At 32.6% G+C, this 23,427-nt stretch overlaps 1 protein-coding gene across 1 annotated transcript; it reads left to right on the plus strand.

Annotated features, from left to right (window-relative positions):
* Positions 1-2,193: 2,193 nt before the first annotated feature.
* LOC133180339 (uncharacterized protein F54H12.2-like) lies at positions 2,194-3,459 on the plus strand. Its single transcript, XM_061314884.1, has one exon. The coding sequence runs from the start codon at positions 2,194-2,196 to the stop codon at positions 3,457-3,459; it is 1,266 nt and encodes a 421-aa protein (XP_061170868.1).
* The last annotated feature ends 19,968 nt before the right edge of the window (positions 3,460-23,427 follow it).

Genomic DNA, 23,427 nt, shown 5'->3' on the forward strand with positions numbered 1-23,427 from the left:
AAGTGGTAAAAGATTACTATCTCATTTTACAAAAAAACCAAGATGATGATGAAAAGAAACAGATAAAAAGACATGGTAAGCACATCAACTCTTGTTTAATAATAATAGTTTCAAAATGTTGTTCTTAATGTTTTCATTCTTCTTTCATTTATCTACAGGTTTCAAGAGAAGATGAACACTTACGGAACGTATATTACAATTTAGGAAAAGCTGGTGCCTTTCAAAGTGCAACAAAAATATATAAATCCTTTAAAAATAATGGTTCAACAATTATCATCCTACCAGTCATTCGGAAATGGTTGAGATCGAAGGACGATTATTCACTACAAAAAACAGCTAGAAGAAAATTTAATCGATCCTCTGTTGCGACAACAGGTCTTTACGATTTGTACGATGCAGATTTAGCACAGGTTGATGAATTGTCCAAATACAATGGTGGTGTAAACTATTTACTTTTTGTGATAGATGTTTTCAATCGATATTTGTACATTGAACCACTTTTGAATAAAACGGGAAGCAGAGTGAAAACAGCTCTGAAGTCTATATTTGAAAGAGGAGTCAAGCCAAAGCATCTTCGCACTGATGGTGGCTCTGAATTTCAAAACCGAATTGTTAATGAATATCTAAAAAAAGAAAATATTTATCACCAAGTAGTTCTAAATGAAACAAAAGCTAACTATGCTGAAAGATGTATTCGAACAATAAATTCAATGCTGTATCGTTATTTTACAAAATACAGAACCTATAAATACATTAATGTTTTACAACATTTTGTGAAGACGTACAATGCAACTCTCGTATGTCTTTGAATGGTATAGCACCCAAAGATGTGAATAGCTCTAACGAAAATCAAATATTTGCAGCTTTGTATCTCAAAAAAAAAAAATTAAAAACACGTCAAGAAGTTTAAACTGAATGTTGGTGATTTAGTTCGAATTAGTCATTTAAAGAAACCATTCATGCGTGGATATGAAGAACAATTTACGACTGAAATTTTCAAAATATCATACCGTTTTAGACAAAGAGGACACCCAATGTATAAATTAGTTGACTTTTTAAACGAAACGGTGAAAGGAAATTTTTATGAACCGGAGTTGCAACATGTAGAAAAAGATAAAGAGAGTTTGTGGTTGATTGAAAAAATTATTCGTCGGAGACAGCGACGAGGAAAAAAAGAAGTCTATGTCAAATTTGTCGGGTGGGATCATCGATTTTAACTCTTGGATATTGGAATCGGAGATAAAAAAATTATCTTAATCAATCTTTTTTTTTACAAACATGAGTATATATGTGATTTTGAACAGTGATCGAAATCTCAACCTATAAAAAACAAACAGGCCTTTTCGCTTCCAAACATATTTTCACACTCCTCTTATTCTCAAAGGTGTTTGGAAAGTAGCATTGGTAGATTTTGCCTATACAATTGACGAATACATTAAGGAGGATCATTTGTATGTGCATTGCAATGTGTGTACGGGGACAGTGGTGGATGGTGAAGTTCAGAGTGTTCTCTGACGTGTATTTTTCAATGGACAGAAATCAAAAACGTTTCATTCACCGTTTTATGTGGATGTTATAAAAAACGAAATAGCCAACCTAGATATAGATATAAGAGATCGAGAGGGTAATCCAGCATCATTTTTAAAGACACCACTGTCGATGACATTACACTTTAAGGTATATCCATTTTCAATATGACAAGTGTTTTGGATATTTATATTCCTAGTATGGAGCAGTGGTTAAAGTACTATAAAAATCTCATTCGTAATCAAAATGAGAGAGAGAGTCAAACTGGTGGTTCTATTGTTGTCAAATCATCTGCTCCTATGAAATTCTCTGATCATATCATTGGACCGGATAACATAATCAATGAGAAAATAAAAACAGTTTCAGTTGATCTCGTTTCACCAGTTCAGCAAAACACAGAGCAGGTGAAAGAAGGACTGCAGCGTGAGAGACAAAATACACGAAAGTATAACAAGTTGAAACGAAAAAAGATATCTGTAAAAAAGAGTGTCAAGAAAAAATCACACTCAAGGAAAAAAGGTGATAAAAATCGTAAGAAAGTAACTAATTGTAAGAAGAAACAGAGAACTAAAGATATATTCGACTAGAAGGAATTGGATTATTAAAAGAAAAAAATAAACAAAATGTCGTATGTAAACAAAGCTCTCTTCACAGAAACACAACCCAATGAACTTAATTTGTTTACCTTACCACCAGGAAAAAATTTACTATCAAGAAATACGACCAATATCACAACAAAGCAACAATACTAGTCCAATACAGTTCAACATAAGTGGACAAAGTGGTTTAGAGTATTTGGACCTAAAGAGAAGTCAAGTTTATTTAAAGGTTCGAATTCGCAGAGAAAATGGACAGAATCTATCTCCTGATGATCATGTTGGACCCGTCAACATGTTGTTGCATGCTTTATTCCAACAAGTTGATGTTAATGTTCAAGGGAAAATTATAACTTTATCCACTGGTCACTATCCATATCGAGCTATGTTTCAAATAATATGCGGATTTGGCCAAGCAGCAAAGCGTTCTCAACTCTCTGCAATTCTTTGGGAAAGAGACACACCATCAGCATTTGATGATGCAGATGTTAACACAGGTCGAAATCTTGGGTTATATGCACGCTCACAATACTTTAAAAACGGTGAAATAGTTGAGCTACAGGGACCAATTTACCATGATGTATTTCAGACAGATCGATATCTTTTAAACCAAACATCGGTTACAGTAAAGTTTTTTCAATCTAAACCTGAATTTTACCTCATGACACAGAAAGAAAATGCAGACTATGTAATTGAAATTGAGGATATGGTGCTCAAGATTTGTAAAATACAACTGTCTCCAGCAATACTTTACACTCATGCACACATTTTAGAATCAGCAAATGCTTGCCATCCTTATACGCGAACTGAGGTAAAGACGCTATCTGTTCCAACAGGTCAAAACAAAGTGACTTGGGATCAAATATATCAAAATGCAAGACCAAACCGTATCCTTGTAGCCCTTGTAAAGAGTCAAAGTGTAGCTGGAGGTTATACCTTATCACCATGGAACTTTCTCCCTTTTGATATTAGTCAGATTAATTTATCTGTGGATGGAATACCAGTCTCCGGAAACACAATGGAACTGAACTACTCATCACCGACCACTCATCTTGATCTGCCAATACTTACAGCATTGTATGAAGTGACTGGTCGTTGGATGCGAGACTGTGATTTAGACATTAACAGAGAAGACGTTGCTGGAGGATATTGCATTTTTGCTTTTGAACTGGAACCAACCTTTCAATATATGAACTGTATGTCTCTAATTAAGCAAGGAAATGTTCGATTAGATCTCCAGTTTGCAGCAGGTGTACCCGAACCTATCACAGTTGTTTTATATAGTGAAAGCATGGGATATTTCGAATTGACAAAAACCAGAGATATTGTTTTATAATTATGAATTCCGAAGAATTGTTGTGTATTTTACACTGCGACGAAGCATTGCGAAATCGTGTTGTCGGAGTGTTTCCGATGGATCGCATTCCACATCTTGTGCACAGAGGCCAGGCGTTGATAATCAATACAGATCCACACAACAAACCAGGTCAACATTGGGTTTGCTGTTATGTGAATGAAAGTGGTAGAGGAGAATTTTTCGATAGTTATGGTCACTCTCCTTCATATTTTTCAAAACCAATCAAACAGTTTTTTGACAGAAATTGTTCATATTATGTATACAATAATATACAATACCAAGGTGGTGGGTCAAATGTTTGTGGACAGTACTGTATTTATTTTTTAATGCATAGATGTAGAGGAATACCAATGTTTGATGTATTATCTGTTTTCAGTTCTACTCCTCACAGGACGAAAGACCATCTTTAAGCAATCCCTTAATGGTTAATTCCTTCAAGCCACCATTAAGCTGCAGCTTCTAGGTGCTTAATGTCCAAACTTCATTAAGCTACCATTAAGCCACCTTTAAGCTGCAGCTTAATGGTGACTTAATGTCCAAACTTAATTAAACCACCTTAACGCATCCAGTATCAAGTCTTTAAACTAACTTGTTAATTTTGAAGTTGTTTCAGTATCATTTCCGCAAATACTTATTCAATTCATAATTTTTTTTCTCGCTATTTCTAACATCCTTGTCAATGCGTATAAACTCGGGAACTGAGAACAGCTTCATCAAATGCCTTAAAATTTTCGCTCCCTAAAATCAGTTTGTTTGAATACTTGTTTTAAAATTATTTTTATCCATAAATACATAATATATATTAATTTTTTAAAATTTTCTTTCGTGTTTGGAGAGCCACGTTCCACTGCCTAATTCATAGGAAATGTAATTAGAGTCATTTTCTTCTGGAATATCTCTGTCTCTTGATTTTTCTTTGGGTAGAGAAAAGTTTAAGACATAAAAAAAATATATAGGTATAGATTATATATTGCCAATCTTTGAATTAATTCATGAATAATTTGAATTAATTCGTGGTTAAAATTCTTTGAAAATACTGCAGAAGTAAGAATTTATTTAAAATAATGCAGAAGTAAGAATTTATTTAAAATAATGTAGAAGTAAGAATTGATCAAAATATAGTCGGTCTTCAATGATTGTTATTTCAAACTCAATTTTCAGAAGAACAGCCGATCAGATTAAACAGGGTATCCGACCAGATTTATACACATTGAGAAGCGAGGTAAAATAATCAGTGTACAGTATATCGACTAGTTAGACAATAGACCTTAATTAGGTGTCCCCACAGCCCCCGGTCAATTAACAGGAAACTATACACGGGGACGTACAGTGAAAGAGTTTGATGATCTATTTTTTACAAAACTTAAAATTTACGCAAGCATATAACAAATTAGAAATTATGATTTTACACAAAAAGACAATTATTTTGATACCCATAATGATATAAAAAGAATTAAAACTGAAGATATGTTACAAAAATATTTTATAACTTAATTGTTACGCAAAGATTGTCAAAAATCGTAAATATCCGCAGCATATTTATAAGAACTATAATCTGTTTTTTTTTTTTACCCAATCGTTCTCTTTCGATGATATATTCCTTTTTAAAAACAAAATTTTGTTATATCTGTGGAATTTCAATCTTTTCATGCTTATAAATCGGCGAATAACAGAAAGAGGAATTCAGTTCCTTAAAATTAAGAAGTTGTTTCACACCATCACACCGAACTCCGGTCCACGGTTAAGAAATATTAACGTAATATAAAACTTTATCAAAATTTCTTTTTTAAAATATATACATATATATAAATATAATTATTCGTATTATTGATTAATAAATATAAATATCAGGAAAAAAATACATATACGGTACCTGTAACCATTCCAAACAAGTTTTGTTAAAAATAAAGGTTTTATATTTTTTTATAATTCCATCAAATAGGTATTATATATGACCATATATATAAATATTGTATCATATATTTTATGTGTATATTTAAGTATGATATCTTATTAAAGTGATTGACTATCAATGTTTTTGTTTTTATTTTTGCATTTTTTGACAGTGAGATATTTTTTAACGTTGTGGTAGTCTAACGTGTAAAATATTTATTTTGTATATTTTAATTTAAACAATATTTTATTTACTGATGTTAATGTGAATAGGATTGGGCAGCAGGCTTAGCCTATTTTAGCCCTCTCCCTACATTAAGGTCAAGGTACAAAATAAATAATAATAACAAAAGAATGTACAAAAGAAGAAAAACAAAAAATGAACAAAGTAACTGAAAAAAAATACAGAAAACATTATTTTGTATATCTGATATTACAAACATTAATTCAAATTCCGATTTATCATGTATAGAATAGTTTTGTGTAAAATGCAATGATCTACGTTTATGTACATTACATTTTATTTTTATTTTACATTCTTTTCTTTTTTCTAGTTACCAAAGTTCAACAATTTACTGGGATATGAATCAGGTCATTCTAAGTTTTTTTTCTTTTTTTTCTCCGTTAAGCATCCACCAATATTTATATATATTGTCATATATATATTGTCATATATATATATATATATATATATATATATATATATAACCAAAGCACATGCAGACGCTAAACATAGAAAAAGAAACTTGGAATGGTCTTATGTTTAATCAATCAAATTCTGTTAAGCTCAGATAATTAATTCATTACGTTTCCATCTCAGAAGTAGGAGGGAATAGGTGTTAAATATTTGTGCTTTTGCTTGAAAATTAATATTTAGTTACATTACAAATCACAATCATGATTGATATTTGACGCTCGAAAAAAAATATATATACAACTGAACTTTTTTTTTCATTTATACAAAATATTTAAGAATTAGAAAAGTTGTATAATATAATATAATATATTCTTGGTGTATAAGCAGAAAAAAAAAATGAAAATTTTCCTTATTACTACAATGGTTTCACGTCGCCCGCGTGGCGCAGTGGTTAGAGTGTCTGCTCTAGAGTCGCGAAGTAAGGAGTTGATCCTAACGTCGCGGGTTCGAATCCCACTGTGGGACGTGGAGACCGGTCCTTCGGATGAGACCGTATAAACCGAGGTCCCGTGTCGCAGTAGGTGTTGGCACGAAAAAGATCCTTCACTACTCAATGGCCGTAAGTGCCGAGTATAGGACAAAATTTGCAGCTCTCCACCGGCAAGTGGTGGCGTCTCCATATGAGTGAAAAATTCTCGAGAGGGACGTTAAACAACATACAAACAACAATGGTTTCACTATCACCTTTCCTTAATTTTCTGGATGGAAAAAAAATTACCGGTACAATAGCAAAGAAAACAAAAATTTCATGTTCATTTGTCTTTATTTGATTGATAAATCAGAACTACAAAAGTTCAAATGTCTTGATAAAATATAAACTACAGTAACTGTAGAAATAAATGTTATAAAACGTATTTCTTTTTAAACTTTTTCAACTTCAATATTCTATAGATTTGAAATATATGATGCGGTTTAGGATAATATATGATGTAGTTTAGGAGTAGTCTACATAGCACACGGTTAGTCATCACTCTCGATTGTTTCATCGTCAATGAAAGGATTTTTTCTTTTCTTCAATGGCTTTCCTTTTGGTTTTGGCAGCTCGGATTTTTCCTTTCCCTCCTCTGTTTTAAGAGCTTTACTTGGTGAAACATCAGGTTGAAAGAAGGGAACGTCAGGCTCTTCTTCTGATGAACTGCTAGCATGCTAGATGAACACAAATAATATTGCATTTTATTGATCTGCTTACAATGAACATAGAAACTCTCTCTCTCACACACACACACACACACACACACACACACACATTGATACGACATTGATCTACAGCACTGAAGAGTTATTTTTAAAAGCTATTTTTACAATTTTTTTAAATTTAATACTTTTAAAGATAAAAAGCAAGGTTTTGAATTTTGAAAATAAAAGTGGTAGAATAGTAATTATTTTTTTGATAATTAATATTATTAAAAACTACACCCACCTCTGCAATCAATTCTTCTCCTATTTCCGCAATGGAGTCCTTCAATTCCATCAAGAGCTTGAATTCATCTAAACTCAAAGTAACAGTCTTATCCGTCTTCCTATTCCTAATATTCACATAGCATTTCTGGGTTATTGGGTAAAAATTAATGGAAACAAATTTATTGCTTCCCAAAAAGCTGTACCCACTCTCCAATACATTTGATGCATTGTATGATTTCCTAAGTTCGGATGTCATGTTCAGAGATGTTTATGGAAACTTCAGACTGAATGATTTGAAATTAAATTTTTCTCTCTTTTATAGTCTATGAGATTTATTCAAATGAATGATCTCATTTCTGATAAGTGATCTTTTATTTATCAGATCCACCAATACCACCACCACATTTTCCACTTCATAGGATCTTGATAATAGCAATAAAATTCTTGAGAGGGACGTTAAACAATAATAATTAAAAAAAAAATAATAGCAATGAAAAAAATTCTTGAGAGGGACGTTAAACAATAATATTTAAATAAAAACACACATCCTAAAACAGTCGCCCGCGTGGCGCAGTGGTTAGAGCGTCTGCTCTAGAGTCGCGAAGTAAGGAGTTGATCCTTACGTCGCGGGTTCGAATCCCACTGTGGGACGTGGAGACCGGTCCTTCGGATGAGACCGTATAAACCGAGGTCCCGTGTCGCAGTAGGTGCTGGCACGAAAAAGATCCCTCACTGCTCAATGGCCGTAAGTGCCGAGTATAGGACAAAATTTGCAGCTCCACCGGCAAGTGGTGGCGTCTCCATATGAGTGAAATATTCTCGAGAGGGACGTTAAACAACATACAAACAAACATCCTAAAACATATCGAAGTTCCATGGAACGAATTAATTATTACAACACATAGAGGGCGCTATTGTTTGTATGTGTAGTTTGCGTTTGGATCTAATAACTGCATGAGAATAATTCATCGCAATGTGGCTTTTGGTGATGTTAGTGCTTTTGACATTGACTGAGCATGGTGAATCGAAAATGTTTATCATTGATTCAGTGCAATGCACGCCATCATCAGGAGGACTCTTAGGGTGCGACTGGAAAGGACCTGGGGATTATGTGGGGTCAAGTATCAACTTTGACACTTTTTAATTTTCAGAAGACTGTTTAGTTCTGGGTTCGTTAACATTTTCAATTCTCCTGGATTACGGATAGTGGAAATTCAGAGTGGTGATGCACCTTGCGGAAACATCAACGTACCAGAACATGTGAAAGTGTTTATAAAAGCCAAGTTACTAGTATGTAAAGATGTACGCCATTTTTTTCGCGCGCTTTTTGACGTGTAAACAAACGGAGTTATCTGACCATTACAAAGAAAAGAAAAAAAAATTCCACAGATTTTATCTCAGTTCAATAATGTATAATTGTGATAACTGTTTGGAAAACCAATTTCAGAGTTTCATTTTGAGTTCATAAAAGTTCAAATTATTTTAGGCTTTGTCATCCTCATCGGCACTTGGTTCTCCCACGTCTTCAGAAGCATCCTTATTGACCTCAACCTCTTCGTCTTCATCACCATCTGAAATGGTACATTTTTTGTTATTTTCTGCATGATAACATGAATGTATAAAATAATTATATATACATTTTAAGTTTATTTGCAATTTTGTCAAACTTTATTTCATCTTGTATAATATTGATTTCAGAGAATAACTATGACGTTTGACTTTTCGACAACAGATCAGGCATATCCACATATTCAGATTTTTTGGGAAAGAATCAGTACATTGCAAATTGCAGTCATTATTCTATCAGGTATGGTTTATTATGAAAAGAAAAATTTCAATTTCCCTCCACAATCATTTCAGAACAGAGTATTTTTTCATTATTGTTCACTTTTATTTCGTTTGCAGTGAAATGTTCACTCCTCTCCTTATTTCTCTGTGTTAATTGCATAAGAAAATGTATAAGCAGGAAAAGAAACGACATACACCATACGACAGATGTAGAAATGGGATTTCTGTCAAATCACATGAAAATTCATTGACAATATTTGACAATATTACTGTAAGACACCTGATGTCCATTTATTTTTATTTTTCAGTTTTATTTGTGCTTTGTTTTTTTTGGTGGAGTAATATGGAAAATATACAAAAGATGTCATCAAAGAGAGAGAATTATTTATGCAAGAAATATAGACATGACCAACTTTTGAAAAACAAAATAAATTCTTCTTTTCAGTTCTGTTAATTGCTGTTTGTGCATTTCACAAACCACAACCATCACCACCAAGCCAAACTGATCCAGCTTCACAAACACAGATTACAGTTTCAATTCCTTGTCCAAGTACAGCTTCATCTAAGTTTCCACCTTCAAACTCTCGAGTTGTCCAACCTTCCTCTCCTATCCAAACAACTACAACTCATGTGCCATATTCAATCAATCGACCTGCTCAACCCTCCCCTCCTATTCCAACAACTTCAACTCAGGTTCTACATTTAAATCCAAGGAACATTCCACCTTCCTCTCCCGTCGGAATTCCTACCAGGAGACGGTCAGAAAGACTGAGAACCAGACACCTGTAGACGGTTTTCATTGTGTTCAGGAGATTGTATGCTTTTTATGCCCCCGGATCGAAAGATCCCGGGGGTATATTGTTTTTGTCCTGTCTGTTTGTTGTCAACTTTAACCTTGCCCATAACTTTTGATTGTTGGAGCTATGACTTTCATATTTCACATGTGTATTCCTTGTGACAAGACCTTTCTTTGGGTACCATCATATTTGACCTTTTGACCTTGACCTTGGAGTTTGACCCACTTTTGCAAAATTTTATGAGACTTTAACCTTGGCCACAACTTCTGAACAGTTGGTGCTTGGGATTTCAAACTTTACATGTGTATTCTTTGTGACACGGCCTTCCTTTGGATACCAACAACTTTGACTTTTGACCTTGACCTTGGAGTTTGACCTACTTTTGAAAAACTTTAACCTTGGCCATAACTTTTGAACAGTTGGTGCTTGGGGTTTCAAACTTCACATTTGTATCCTCTGGATGTCAACCTCTTTGACCTTGACCTAGGCGTATGACCTATTTTTGAAAAACTTTAACCTTGACCATAACTTTTCAACGGTTGGTGCTAGGGCTTTCATACTTCACGTATGTAATTCTTGTGACAAGACCTTCTTTTGGATACCAACCACTTTGACCTTGACATAGGAGTTTGACCTACTTTTGAAAAACTTAAACCTTGGCCATAATTTTTGAATGGTTGGAGCAAGGGCTTTCATACTTTACATATGTAATCCTTGTGACAAGACCTTCCTTTGGATACCATCAACTTTGACCTTGACGTTTTACTTACTTTTAAAAAACTTTAACCTTCGCCATAACTTTTGAACAGTTCCAGCTAGGGCTTTCAAATTTAACATTTTTTATCTTTTAGCCTGGATTCTGACTTGCATTTGAGAAACTTTAACCTTCGCCATAAGCTGCCATACGGGGGCATCAGTGTTTTACAAACGCATCTTTTTTTTCTTTTTTTTTTTATTAAAACAATGTGAAGTACTTAGTGACTTAACAAATATTTACATTTTTCAGTGCATTTTTAGAACAGGTGTGGAAATATATTGGTGTATTCATTCCATTGTTTTGTTATTTGTGTTCACTTTATGCAGGTAAAAGACATTGTAATATATTTGTTTTGTGTGTGTGTGTGTGTTTTTTTTTAATTTTGTCTAGGGAACAGTACCACATAAATATCATTGATGGTGTATTTTAAATTAAAAAAAAGAAAGAAAGAAATTCACATTCCTTCTATTCAAACTTGCATGTAGTTGTAATACTGTGATGGTGTAAATATGTGATTGTCATCAGGATAATTGTTTCAAAATTGTAAACTATGACATGTGTTATTATTTCTCTTACTTGTTTTAATTTTTTGTAGAATTTGAAAAAAGGGTTATATTTCCTTTCGTTATTAAAATATTATTGAAGTTTTTTTCCACTTAGTACTTGTTGGTCTTTTATATTTTCTTACATTAATTTTTGTTTGACATATTTTAAAGTAGTTGTATGTAAGAAAAGAGGAAAATCCAAAATCTTTATTCTTATTATTTATGCATTTCATCTTTTTTCTTTTTACCTTTTGAGAGTTAAATGATTCAAGGAAAATCCAAAAAATATTTTTTTTTCTTTTCCTAAATTTTTGTTTTGTATTTCTTTGATAAGTATACAACAAGATATAATCGCATTAATATTTCAGAACCACTTGTGTTCTTCACATTTCTTAAATAGTTAAATGAACATTTTAATTCTTTAACCCCCCTTTTTTTTCTTTTTTTCATTAAAATCAGGAATGTAGTATGAAATCATAGCTTTAATTTTAGTTGTTATGCATATTAACAATTTTTGACAACATTGTCTCAAGTGAATTCCCCCCCCCCCCTTTTTTAAGTGGTTCGTACATAAACATGTAATGGCATTCTTTTTCATTTCTAATTGTAAAAATTGGAGGGGTTTTTTTGTTTTTTTTTATTTATTTATTTTTATTTATTTATTTATTTTAAATTTACATCACAGGTGCATTTGTTGAATTTTAGTAGTTATGCATGTGAGCAGTATTGGAGAACATTGTCTCTATTTTTTAGTTTTACATGTACTACTTGATACTTGAAGCAATGTTTTAGTTTTTAGATTTTTTGAAAGATTTGAATAACTTTGAGTATGTGAGTGTTAGGTTGGGTGTGTTTGTGTGTGTTTTAATTTTACTTCAGGAGTTTAGTTTGTTGAAAGAATAGCTTTACTTGTAGTAGTTATACTGTTACATATAAACAGAATTAGACAATATTTTCTCGTATTTTAATTTTCTACAATACTTAGGTTGAGAATTTTTGTTTTTTTTCCAAAAGATTTTGATCACTTATCTCTGGTTTCTATTCAAAATTGTTTCAAATTGATGAAAAAATGTTCAAGAAGAAAATAAAGAAAATGTGTATATACATGTAAAACAATAAATTCTTTGCACTTACCATTCTTGACTTCTAAAACCAAAGTTTCAATCTTTATCCCTGGGTCATTGTCTTCTGTTAGGTCAATGAATGTGTTAGGCCCTTCTCTTTGGATTAGCTTGTACAACAGAATTTCACCATTTAAGGTGATTCTGACTTCAAAATCATCAATGATGTCTATGCTAACAGACATTTTGGATGATGAATTTGAATTACTTTACTTGCAATTATATACAAAAGTGTCTTTAAGATCTCGGTATTACATGTAACATTCTGGATCAGTGCATGTTTGGTATTCAATATATGGGCTTCCTGTTAAATTTAACATAGGTTAAATAATTCCACAAAATAATAGAATGAATGCATGTTATTGTGAAGTGGTGAAATTATGTACAAAGTTCATTAAAAAGAATATATATATATATTTATTCATTTACCTGTAACATGCAAGATGCTTGTGGAACAGGTAATGTGGTTTCTGATAATATTTCAATATAATGATAGCTAGTTTTACACTCCTTCGTTTTTTTTTTTTTTATAAAACTGCTACATTAATCTGACAAATTTCCTATTGTAAATCATGCAGTGCATAAGTCAGTCAATAAAGATGAATAGGAAACGATTAAATTTTTTTTTTTTTGCATATTCATGATATTATATAAATTAAATACTAGTAATTTAAAGTTAACATAACTCCATCAAGTGAAAAAATAAAATATCCTTCTGGATAGAGTATCAATTTCATGTTTTTCATTTTCCATATCCATATAGTGGTTAACATTTACATGAATCTAAGAGTTATTTCAGTTTTAAAAAAGTCAAAGAAACAAAAATCATCTTTGGTAAGTTAGTGCTTCATTTCAAATAAGGCTCATCTTCTACATTAGGTTTTTCCTTGGGAATAAAATGATCTGTTTCATCTTTAACTTCTCTACTACTTTAAGAATATTATTAGAAATCATATTGACCATTCTGTTGACAATTTTACATGTATTTGGACTATTAAATTTGAGATAATCAAGGAAAAATTATTGATCAGGTATATCACCATATTTTGTTTTGTGTTATTTTATATCTGAATAATGCATCACATAATTAACAACACCTTGCAATATCAATAATCTAGATCATAATTGTGTAATCCCCATAACTTCACCACTCATATTGTCAATCTTGCTCGCACATCGTCATACACCTAACAGATGGCTATACCTACAGAACACCTACATAATTATATCATATCAATAATCTTGGTCACACCTGGTCCTACATGTAACCCATGGCTATACACGTAACCCACCACACTCCACGCCGTAAAGGTGGTCTAGTGTTAGCAAAATCATACTACTATCGTGCAGAGCGCTAATTCATATACACAAACAATATACACAGGAAGTTCATTACTTGTATGGCGTGTTTGGCTAACATGTTATCAAGAGATAAAATAAGTGATTTTTAATTCGAAAGACAATATCATAGTAATAACTAATATTTGTAAAATTTCATAAATTCCCAAATGTCAAACAGAAATCTCAACCCTTTTTCCCACCTCTGGAATTTCCAGGGGTCCTTGCGAACTTAGGTGTACCAAACTTAGAAATACACTGCATACTGGACTTGTTTTAATTGAAAAACTATTATGCTGGTGATTATAGAAGTTTGCTAGTTTGATAGCTAAATACAAACCTGCAATAAAATTGTTGAGTGTCCGGTGATATAAAACGCACATTAGTTACATGCGCGCCACAGGCTCTATTTGGCAAACAGGCAAGTGCCTCACACCCTAAAGGAAGACTTGCATGTATAATATTGTACATTATTCATAGAAAACTTGTTAAAGTTAATTAAAACATTTTTTTTGTATCATAATCATAATGCTTACCCTTTGGAAAAATGCCGACAAAAACACATACAAGGAAAAATAATATTAAGGTTTTGCACATTTTTCCTCTTTTCCTGCAAAAGAGTAACACAATGCTTTCCTGAAACTGATGTTAAACATGAAAAATTAATACTTTTACATAACTTTCCTGGCTAAACATTATGATACCAATTAACAAAAAAAATAATAACCTTATTCGTCAGAAGAAACACTAAACAAAACGATTAGAGTTGTTTACCTTTGTCTTCAGTTTTCATTAAGATATAATATGAGCTTTTTTGGCAATACATCTTTTGACAATACTCTGGATTAATTTTTTCCATCAACATGTGAAAATTTTAGATAATTCTTATATGATAACGATATCGTATCAATAGTAAAAATCTGAATTTTATTTGTGTCATTTACACGACAATAAAAGAAAATGAAATTGGGGCTAAATCAACAGATGTCATTTTCAGAAATAAATCAAACTTAAAGCCAGATTTCCATAAATATACATTAGAGCAGTATTTTTTTCCGTAAATTAGCAGGTTTAGAGCAATATATTTTTCATAAGTTAAAATGAAAGAAAAAAAAACAATGGCTACAAAAATACATCCTTAATACATGTAATGCATAATGTATTTTCATAATATGAGAGCGTATCGATTTTATTTGAATTTTTTCAAGGGTCTTTGTAAATGAAAAAAGTTGAATAAACATACCTCTTAATACAACCAAGAAGATGGTACTCTTGGTGATTCTGTCACTATTTTAATGACGGTATGCCCATCTAGGGTCATTTTATAAGCTGCAATGAATTGGAATTTCAAAAAAAAAAATAATATTAATAATAATAAAATAAAATAAAATAAAAATCCCAGTTTCTTATCTAGATTAGCAGTGCTGTACTTTAAATTTTGTTCTTGGCTAATTATTATTTCATAAAAATTCATATGATTAAATGAGAGTTTGTTTATCTAATTTAATTTTTATGAAAGAATATATTACAATTTCATAAACGTTTTACTAAAGCTGTTATTATTTTGAAGAACATATTTGCATTCTACAAGATATGGATTTATAACCAGTCATTTACACGATAAAGTGTGTGCAAAGTTGTTTTCGGTGTTTGTAACAACAAATTAAAAAAAGCACTTATAGTTCCCCCTTTTTTTAAATGAGATATTAATGTACCTGAAGCGCCGATCTCGGGAGTTTGAAATCTCTTTAAACCAATGTTGTGTAAAATTTATTAGCGTGATTGCTATCACGCAATGGAAAAAACCAACAACATTCAATGCCTTTTTTGCCACTTCAAACTAAAGCCTGATTAATTCAAAGTCTATAAACGAAATATCTAGCAATCTCCCATCAATTAAACAACCTGATCAATTTTTTTCATGGATTGATTTTAAACTTGTAAGTTATTAAGATAAACGACATATATTTAAAATAGTTATTGTTGAGAATATTAAAAATTGTGTTTTATTTCTTATTTGTCTTTGTATAAGATGAAGAGAAAGAACTGCTGAACTGGCCGATTAAAATCCATACACAATGTATAAAATGTTTCAACATGTGGCTGAGGTTTCAGTCGCTTTTCTTCCTAAGCATGTTTCTTGGAACAAATTTGTCTCTTTATTATCAACAGTAATCTCTGAAGCATATTATGTTTGTTTCCTTACTAATCCTTGACTTTTGTAAACAACTCACAATTAAGCGTATTTGTCCATTTGTAACCAACAAACCGACCTCTTTCCTTGGAGATGTCCGCATTGCTGGAATAGATATACACCTCTCCCATTTTAGACTGAATAGGGGGTATTGTTGATATCTTATAGTTGAGTTTTGGCCCGTTAGCATAAGGAAACCCTGAAACCCTTATCTGACCTTACGAACTCTCTAGTCGGCAAAATAATTTGGCAGTATCGGTGCTATGTTGATTCTCTCGGTAATACTTGTCCTGTGGGCTGAAACTCAGCGCAAAATAATTACTATCGAAATATGTAGAAGAAACATACACATATTGGGAAAAAACCTCTAAAAATCATTCTATTTAATAAATCATAATTGTATTAAAAAAATTAAAAATGAACTGTTAAATAAATCCTATCAAAAAACAAACACGCCATCGGATACGATTAATTATACAATTATCCATCTCTTCAATTTTCTACTTGTTAACAAGTTTTATATTATAGGTGTACCATATTAAATAGGTAATTCAATAATAATATACTTACATTCTGTGTATGAAATATTAAGATAACGAACAGAATTCAATCTCGGAAGTCCAAAGGAACGATACAAATTTGGAACACGGAACTCAAATTTTAGAGGTTGGATCAGGTGCCATGAAGACGTGAGCATCCTCTACCGACCGGTCATGCCCGCCGTGTGCTCCTTGTCATGATAGGAAAAAAACGGAAAAATCCGTTGACAGTTAAGTGTTTAAAAGAAGGCCAAACAATTTCTCATTTCAAAAAATGCATCTAAAAAATTCAAATTCCTGTAATACACTGACAACATAATTACGGCTTATGAATACAACACACAACTGGAACTACTTGCGTAGATGTAGTCTGCTAAATGTAAACTAGAAATATGTCCATAGGACATGAATGCCCCGCCGAAGGTATATTGGTAATGCAACATGAAAATCTGTAGTAGTGTATGAAATTTGATGAGAATATCTTGAATAGTTTCTTTAAATTTGAAATCTAAAAATTTGGATATAGATGATAAATTCTCACCAAATTATTCATTGGTAGATAAAACAAATCATTCGGCACTGACTTTTAAAAACTGATTTGTTCCTTTGCCAGATTTTTTAATCAACAACATATCCTCACCTTTTTGTGTTAGTTTGGTGATAAACTGCCAAGTGGTTCTTGAGAAGAAATTTTTTTAGCAACTAGTACTTTTGTTTCTATTTTCCTAATTATCTCCCCTTGTTTAAGGGTCACAACTCTAGTTTTAGTATAAACGGGAGCCCTTATGCCAAGGATACCCTGTGACAAATTTGACAATAATTTGCCAAGGTGTTGTTGAGTTATGGCCCATATTCTTATACGTTTATGCACACCACAGCATTAGCTCTTTGCGAGTTTGGCTCAGAAGAGCTAATAAAACAAGAGAAAAGGGTCAGAGAGAGGGGGAAAATATACCATTTTTAGGTTTTAAAAGCAAATAACGAGAAGTATGAGTCTTTGTACATGTGGAGGAGTCCCTGGCGCACTCTTGAAGACTCGTAAACTATTCGGGGAACTGCTCTTAAGACACAGGTCCCTGGCTCGGTCGTAACGACTCGTTAACCACTAGATAATGATCGTTTTAAACGCTGATACAGTCGTTACGAGAAATAAGCTTTGTGAATAGGAGTGTGCTCACTTCTGGCATACCTTTGAAGAGGTCGTAAGAAGCAATCACTCTTCTCGTTAAAAAAAGTAGTAAGCCCAGCTCTCATCGGGCAGCAGTTCCATAGTACTAGTAAAGGGTACAATCGCATCATCTCGGGTCTTTCCGTCAGAGGTCGGAAAAACAACCTCGAATGTATTAACATTACGGGATATTAAAAATTTATACAAGATGGAGTCGCTTCCTATTTATTAAAGCATTGGAAAGACAGAGTTAAAGGTCACTTCTGTAGTATATTTTAGATGATATTTCTACATTCAATAAAGTTAGGCACCAAACTCTACAGATAAGAGGTCTCCCTACTTTAATTGAATATTATTGCAAAGTTTATGAAAAGGGGGGTTGTAATGGACGCCAACGTAACACATTCTAGGTTGTTTTTCCGCTTGTCGGAAAAGCCCGAGAAGTGTAGATTGGTAAAGATTAAGTAGCCATCTTGGGCGGAAACGGAAGGGTTGCCATATAGGGCGGGAGGACGGTCATCTTGGAAGGAAAGGCAGCCGTTATGGTCGGAAACGGAAGGCCGGTCTTCTTGGACCAGGTTCGGACGGTTAAAGAGGGTTGAAAATTCCCTCCTATATTACTTTCTTCAAATTACTAACATCTAAATTTGAGAAGACTTTATATTAGTCTTAATTTTTACGCTTTCTACATGAAATTTTATGATTTCTACTGGGAGGGGTGTGGTGTTGAATTCTATACAATTCTTGCAAGTAAAACAGAGTATCCAGGAAAAGAGATATCCATAAATTAGTCTGAAGTTCAACGTTTTAATGCTGTTTTCTTGTTTTAAAACAATCTGATTCTAAACCCAAGTTCTAAATTCATTTTCAGAGGATGCTAGACGTCTTTCACATTTGTTTCATATTTAGATGTTTTACTGATTAAGACCTTAGTTGTCAACTAACAACTGAACTCTGTAATTTTTAGCGCACCATGTCCTTGCATGTACCTCGTATCGAAGATCTTTTTTCTGACCTAACTTCACTTGATTACTTGTTTTACGATTGTTTTCAAAAATTTTACGAATCAACACCAGCGCTGAAATATATAAATACAACATTAAATCCCACACATCATGCATTACTACCGGTAATTCCATCATGTCTGTACACAAAGACAAATTAGATATGATTAATGTGGCCTTTTTTTCAAGTACGCTTCCTGATGGCTATAAAGGGACATTTTTATGGACTTAATCCTCAGGAATTTTCCATCTACAAAAACAAAAGAATACATTGTACAAATGATAAACATATAACCAAGCACGTGTATTCTCAATAAAGATTGCAAACCAGTAGACACGAGCACCCTTCAGACAAGGAAGATCACAAGGAAGAAAAGTATGCAATATCTTATTAGAAATAAAACCTACATAAAATAAATCCATGATATATTAATGTATTAAATAATTAAAATGAATTTAAATTTAACAAATCTTAAAATGAACTAAATAACAATTCCATTAAAACAGTACCATTGGGAGCAGAAATCCAATTATTATTTCGTTGGAGGAGGACATTCCAGAGCCGCCTACATAGAACCAACATCGTCCACTGTCCAACAACACTTGCAGTTCCAAGAAAAAAAGCAGGTGCGACTTTCTTTATTAACTGCCATTACTCTTATATATATATATATATTTAAATTTCACAGTAGTTTTACATTGACTTTAATGCAATGTACATAATTAATGTGACGCAGATTTGAAATTGTTAGTATTTTATATAAAGCTTTTACAATTACTAAGAGGATGCGCACAAATAAGGGCCCGAGGATCATGGAAAATCTCAAGTCGAAATCTTTATGTTGTACTAAAACTTTGGTCAAGCAAACCAAAATTTAAATATTTTCAATGTTGCTTCACAAAAAGTGTTATCTGCAAATTTTGAGATAAGCATACTAATTAATAAATAGTTTACAGTTGATTGAAAATTTGACTCATTTTTATGTCTGTGTCAGGACCCTGAGGCAGGGTCTTTAATCCAGCTGACTTTCAAGAGAGACGAGGGCAAGGAAAGACAACTCTTTAAACATATGCAAAATCCCTTTGTATGGACATCAGAGGATGGTGATTTCTAGTAAATGAAAAAATTTTCATTCTGCAATAAAGAAGTTATATACTTATTCTTTAAAGCATATTTAAAGTACACCTATGCGTTTTATTGAACTTATGACTTTGACTCTACATCGACGTAAAGTTTTACAAATAAATTTCGTTTTAACAACGAAAATGTGCAATATAATTTTCAAAGAAATCAGTTACTTATACATCATTTAATAAAAAATCGTCTTAATACGTTCTTTTGTAGAACGGACATTACTTACAGTTCTTAATATATTTAGTGACGCTTTAGGTCCGTTATGAATCAACATGGCGGTATTCTTACGACTTTAACAAAAAAACCCATTCTGATTTGTAAAACATATCCCATACAAGTGAGCGATACATATCAAAATGTGTTTAATTTATGAGATAACTTTATAATAAGTTTATTGCAAGTACCTAAATTAAATTCTCGCCTTTCATACATTCCCGATGGCTGCAAATTTCATTTCTATCTTTGACCTATTCATCTTTGACAATGTGGCATTCAACCAGAAAGAACCGTTAAGGATATTTTTCCCACAATGCATCGGTAAATGCTTTTTCATTGGATAAAGCACTTTACATTATCCAACCAAAATAGTGATACATTTATAAAGAATGGGCTAAAATCCCAAAAATAAAATAGAATTTTTTTTTTCGGATCCGATGCAATACTATTATAACAAGAGGCCCAGGGGCCACATCGCTCATCTGAGCACTCTGGCTAGGAAAGAGCAGAAATCAGTTCTGTCTTGAAAAGATTTAATATAAAAGTGGTTCGAGGGTGTGTGTGTTAATTTGAACTAACTTGAATCTATACTTCATAGGGATGCTTTTGAATTAATATGACAAATAAAGGCTTTGCTGTTCTTGAGAAGATAATTTTTATTGACATATCCCTTGTATTCCTTGGTATAATTATAATCCCCGTTTTTGCCCCCTCTATTCTCTTGGACTGGGGATGCTTGGAACAAAATTTGAATCTACATTACGTGAGGATGTTCTATTGAAATATGACTAATTATGGCTTTGCTGCTCTTGATAAGAAGATTTTTAAAGATTTGTTTTTCTATGTATTCCTATGTAAAACTTTGATCGCCCATTGTGGCCCCATCCTACCCCTTGGGGTCATGATTTGAACAAACTTGAATCTTCACTACCTCAGGATGCTTTCATATAAATATGACCAATTTTGGCTTTGCTCTTCTGAAGAAAAAATGCACTCCTGTGTAAAAATATGATCGCCCATTGTGGCCCCACCCTACCCCCGGGGATCATGATTTGAACAAACTTGAATCTACACTTCTTGAGGATGCTTCCATATATGTTTCATATTTTCAAGCACAGTGGTTTCAAGCACAGATATTTTTAAATGATGCCATTAATTTTTCACGAATTCATAATTATCTCCCCTTGGAAGAGGGCATGGCCATTCATTTGAACAAACCCCTTTACCTAAAGATACTTTGTGGCAAGTTTGCTTGACATTGCCCCAGTGGATCTTGAGAAGATGAAAATGTGAAAAAATTACGTCAACGACGACAGACAACGAACGAATTTCCATCAGAAAAGCTCACTTGAGCCTTCGGCTCAGGTGGGCTAAAAACAATTGTTGCGATAAATAAAAACGGAATAAAGCTAATTTCTTAAGTCAAGAAATAATTAAATACACCGAATTTAGTACGAAACAAAATGTGAATAACGTCAACAACGTACAAATATTATAAGCGAATAACAGGATAATGCCTGCGTGTTTTTAGCATAGATTGAAACGAATACACAGAATGTTTCCATCCATTTAGCTATTATCATTATGTGGTCTTTTTCTGATGATTTGAAAAAGAGTAATTGACCTTCTTTATCGACTGACTGGGATTTATCGTGTCTGTAACTGGAATCCTGGCATTTAATAAGTCAAAGAATATTCAGTTCTCTTATTAAGTATTCAGCGTTTCAAGTAATGACATCACAACAATAACTGGTTCTAAAATTAATATAAAACATACAATAACATTAGAATGGTACAATAAAATATAATAATAGATACACATAGGAATCATTATACAAATAGTATCATAAATAAATATTTCACTCGATGGAATTTAATACGCGTTACATATATAAAGGGAAATAACTCTTACAAGCTTAATCTTTAAAATTACTTTCCACAATCGTGAAGAGTTATCTTTCTTATATAACCAAAATAAGAAACATCTGTGCATACAGGTTTATGAAACCAAGTCCATCTGACATTCAAACACCCAGTATGCTGTAAATCAATGCATGCCCTAATGAAAATTCACCAATGGATCTAAGGCCATTCATCTTCCCTCCGAGTTTCGAATGTCAGACACCTCGGCCCAATGACACCTCGGCTCAGACAGGTCGGCCCAAGATTTAAGACACCTCCGCCCATCTAATTTGCGACTTAAATAAAACATTGATTGAAAAAATTAATTGACTATGTTATCATTTTTTTTAGATTAAAATATAATTAAGACATATAATTAATAAGTGCTAATGGTGCTAATTGATAAACAAACAAAATACCGCTTCGCATCCTTTGGAGTCTCAAGTGGTGTCATCCTGGTGACAATATGAGGGGTTAATTACGAGCAGAATTAATTGTAAGACACTACATTTACATCCATTGAATATTTTCTATTTTATTTTCTAAGAAAACACTCACAAAAGTAACCATTTTATTGAACATGCAGTTTTTCCACTACGCTTCCTCTATCATCGTGTGCTTTTCAGTTAATGAAACATAAAATTTTAATGTAAGATTAATTGGTTTCTCGCATTAACCTCCCAAGCAAAAAAAATTTAAATGTAATCCATTTCTTTTCACGGATTATTGACCTATCTCAAATCGTCAGAGAAACAATGCAAAATGATACGATATCATACTATTCTTATAATCGAAATATATAAAATCGTAAGAAAGAATTGCTAGTATGTTGAAATCTAGTATTACTTAGCATATATATTGCGCATTTTCCACAAGAGAGAGATGCATGCAAGTTAAGGACCTATATGATTTTAGTTTTAAATAGAAATGAACCAATTAGCTATCATAGACCTCCCCCCCCCCCTTTTCCCAATTTGATTTAAATTTTTTTAATGAATGTCACAGGGTGACAATTACTTGTTTTTATTTCATGTAGAATAACTAGTGAATAGTACAGCTAGTATATTAAGTAGTAAATAGCTTAGTAAAGTTTCATTCATAATTCATTGTGGTCATTGTCATCGTGTTTATATTGTATTCTTGTTTGTAAGGCGTTCCGTGTCACGTGATTGTGTTTGGATATCACGTGATTGTCTTGTGGACTACTGTTATTCCTGGTTGAGAGTGGTAGAACCAGTATGTATGGGGTGTGGTTGCTATCTACGCATGTGTGAGTGCTAGTATATATACCTAGGTACGAGATATTTCTTGGAATCTGGACACTACTTTAATTTTGGTTGATGTTTTCCTGCAAGAAATCTACCGGGATCATGAATGCAATATAACCTGAGATATTCCTTACGGAATCTTGGTACATATCGAAACTGGTAAGAAATAAATTAATATTGTTTT

Source organism: Saccostrea echinata, unplaced genomic scaffold, assembly GCF_033153115.1.
Source record: "Saccostrea echinata isolate AGI-Se365-2 ecotype Australia unplaced genomic scaffold, CSIRO_AGI_Sech_v1 ptg000006l, whole genome shotgun sequence".
Classification (NCBI taxonomy): Eukaryota; Metazoa; Mollusca; class Bivalvia; order Ostreida; family Ostreidae; genus Saccostrea; species Saccostrea echinata.

Bases quoted from the DNA above. Each gene is read 5' to 3' on its own strand.
- LOC133180339 (XM_061314884.1), top strand. From the start codon at position 2,194: ATGAACTTAATTTGTTTACCTTACCACCAGGAAAAAATTTACTATCAA.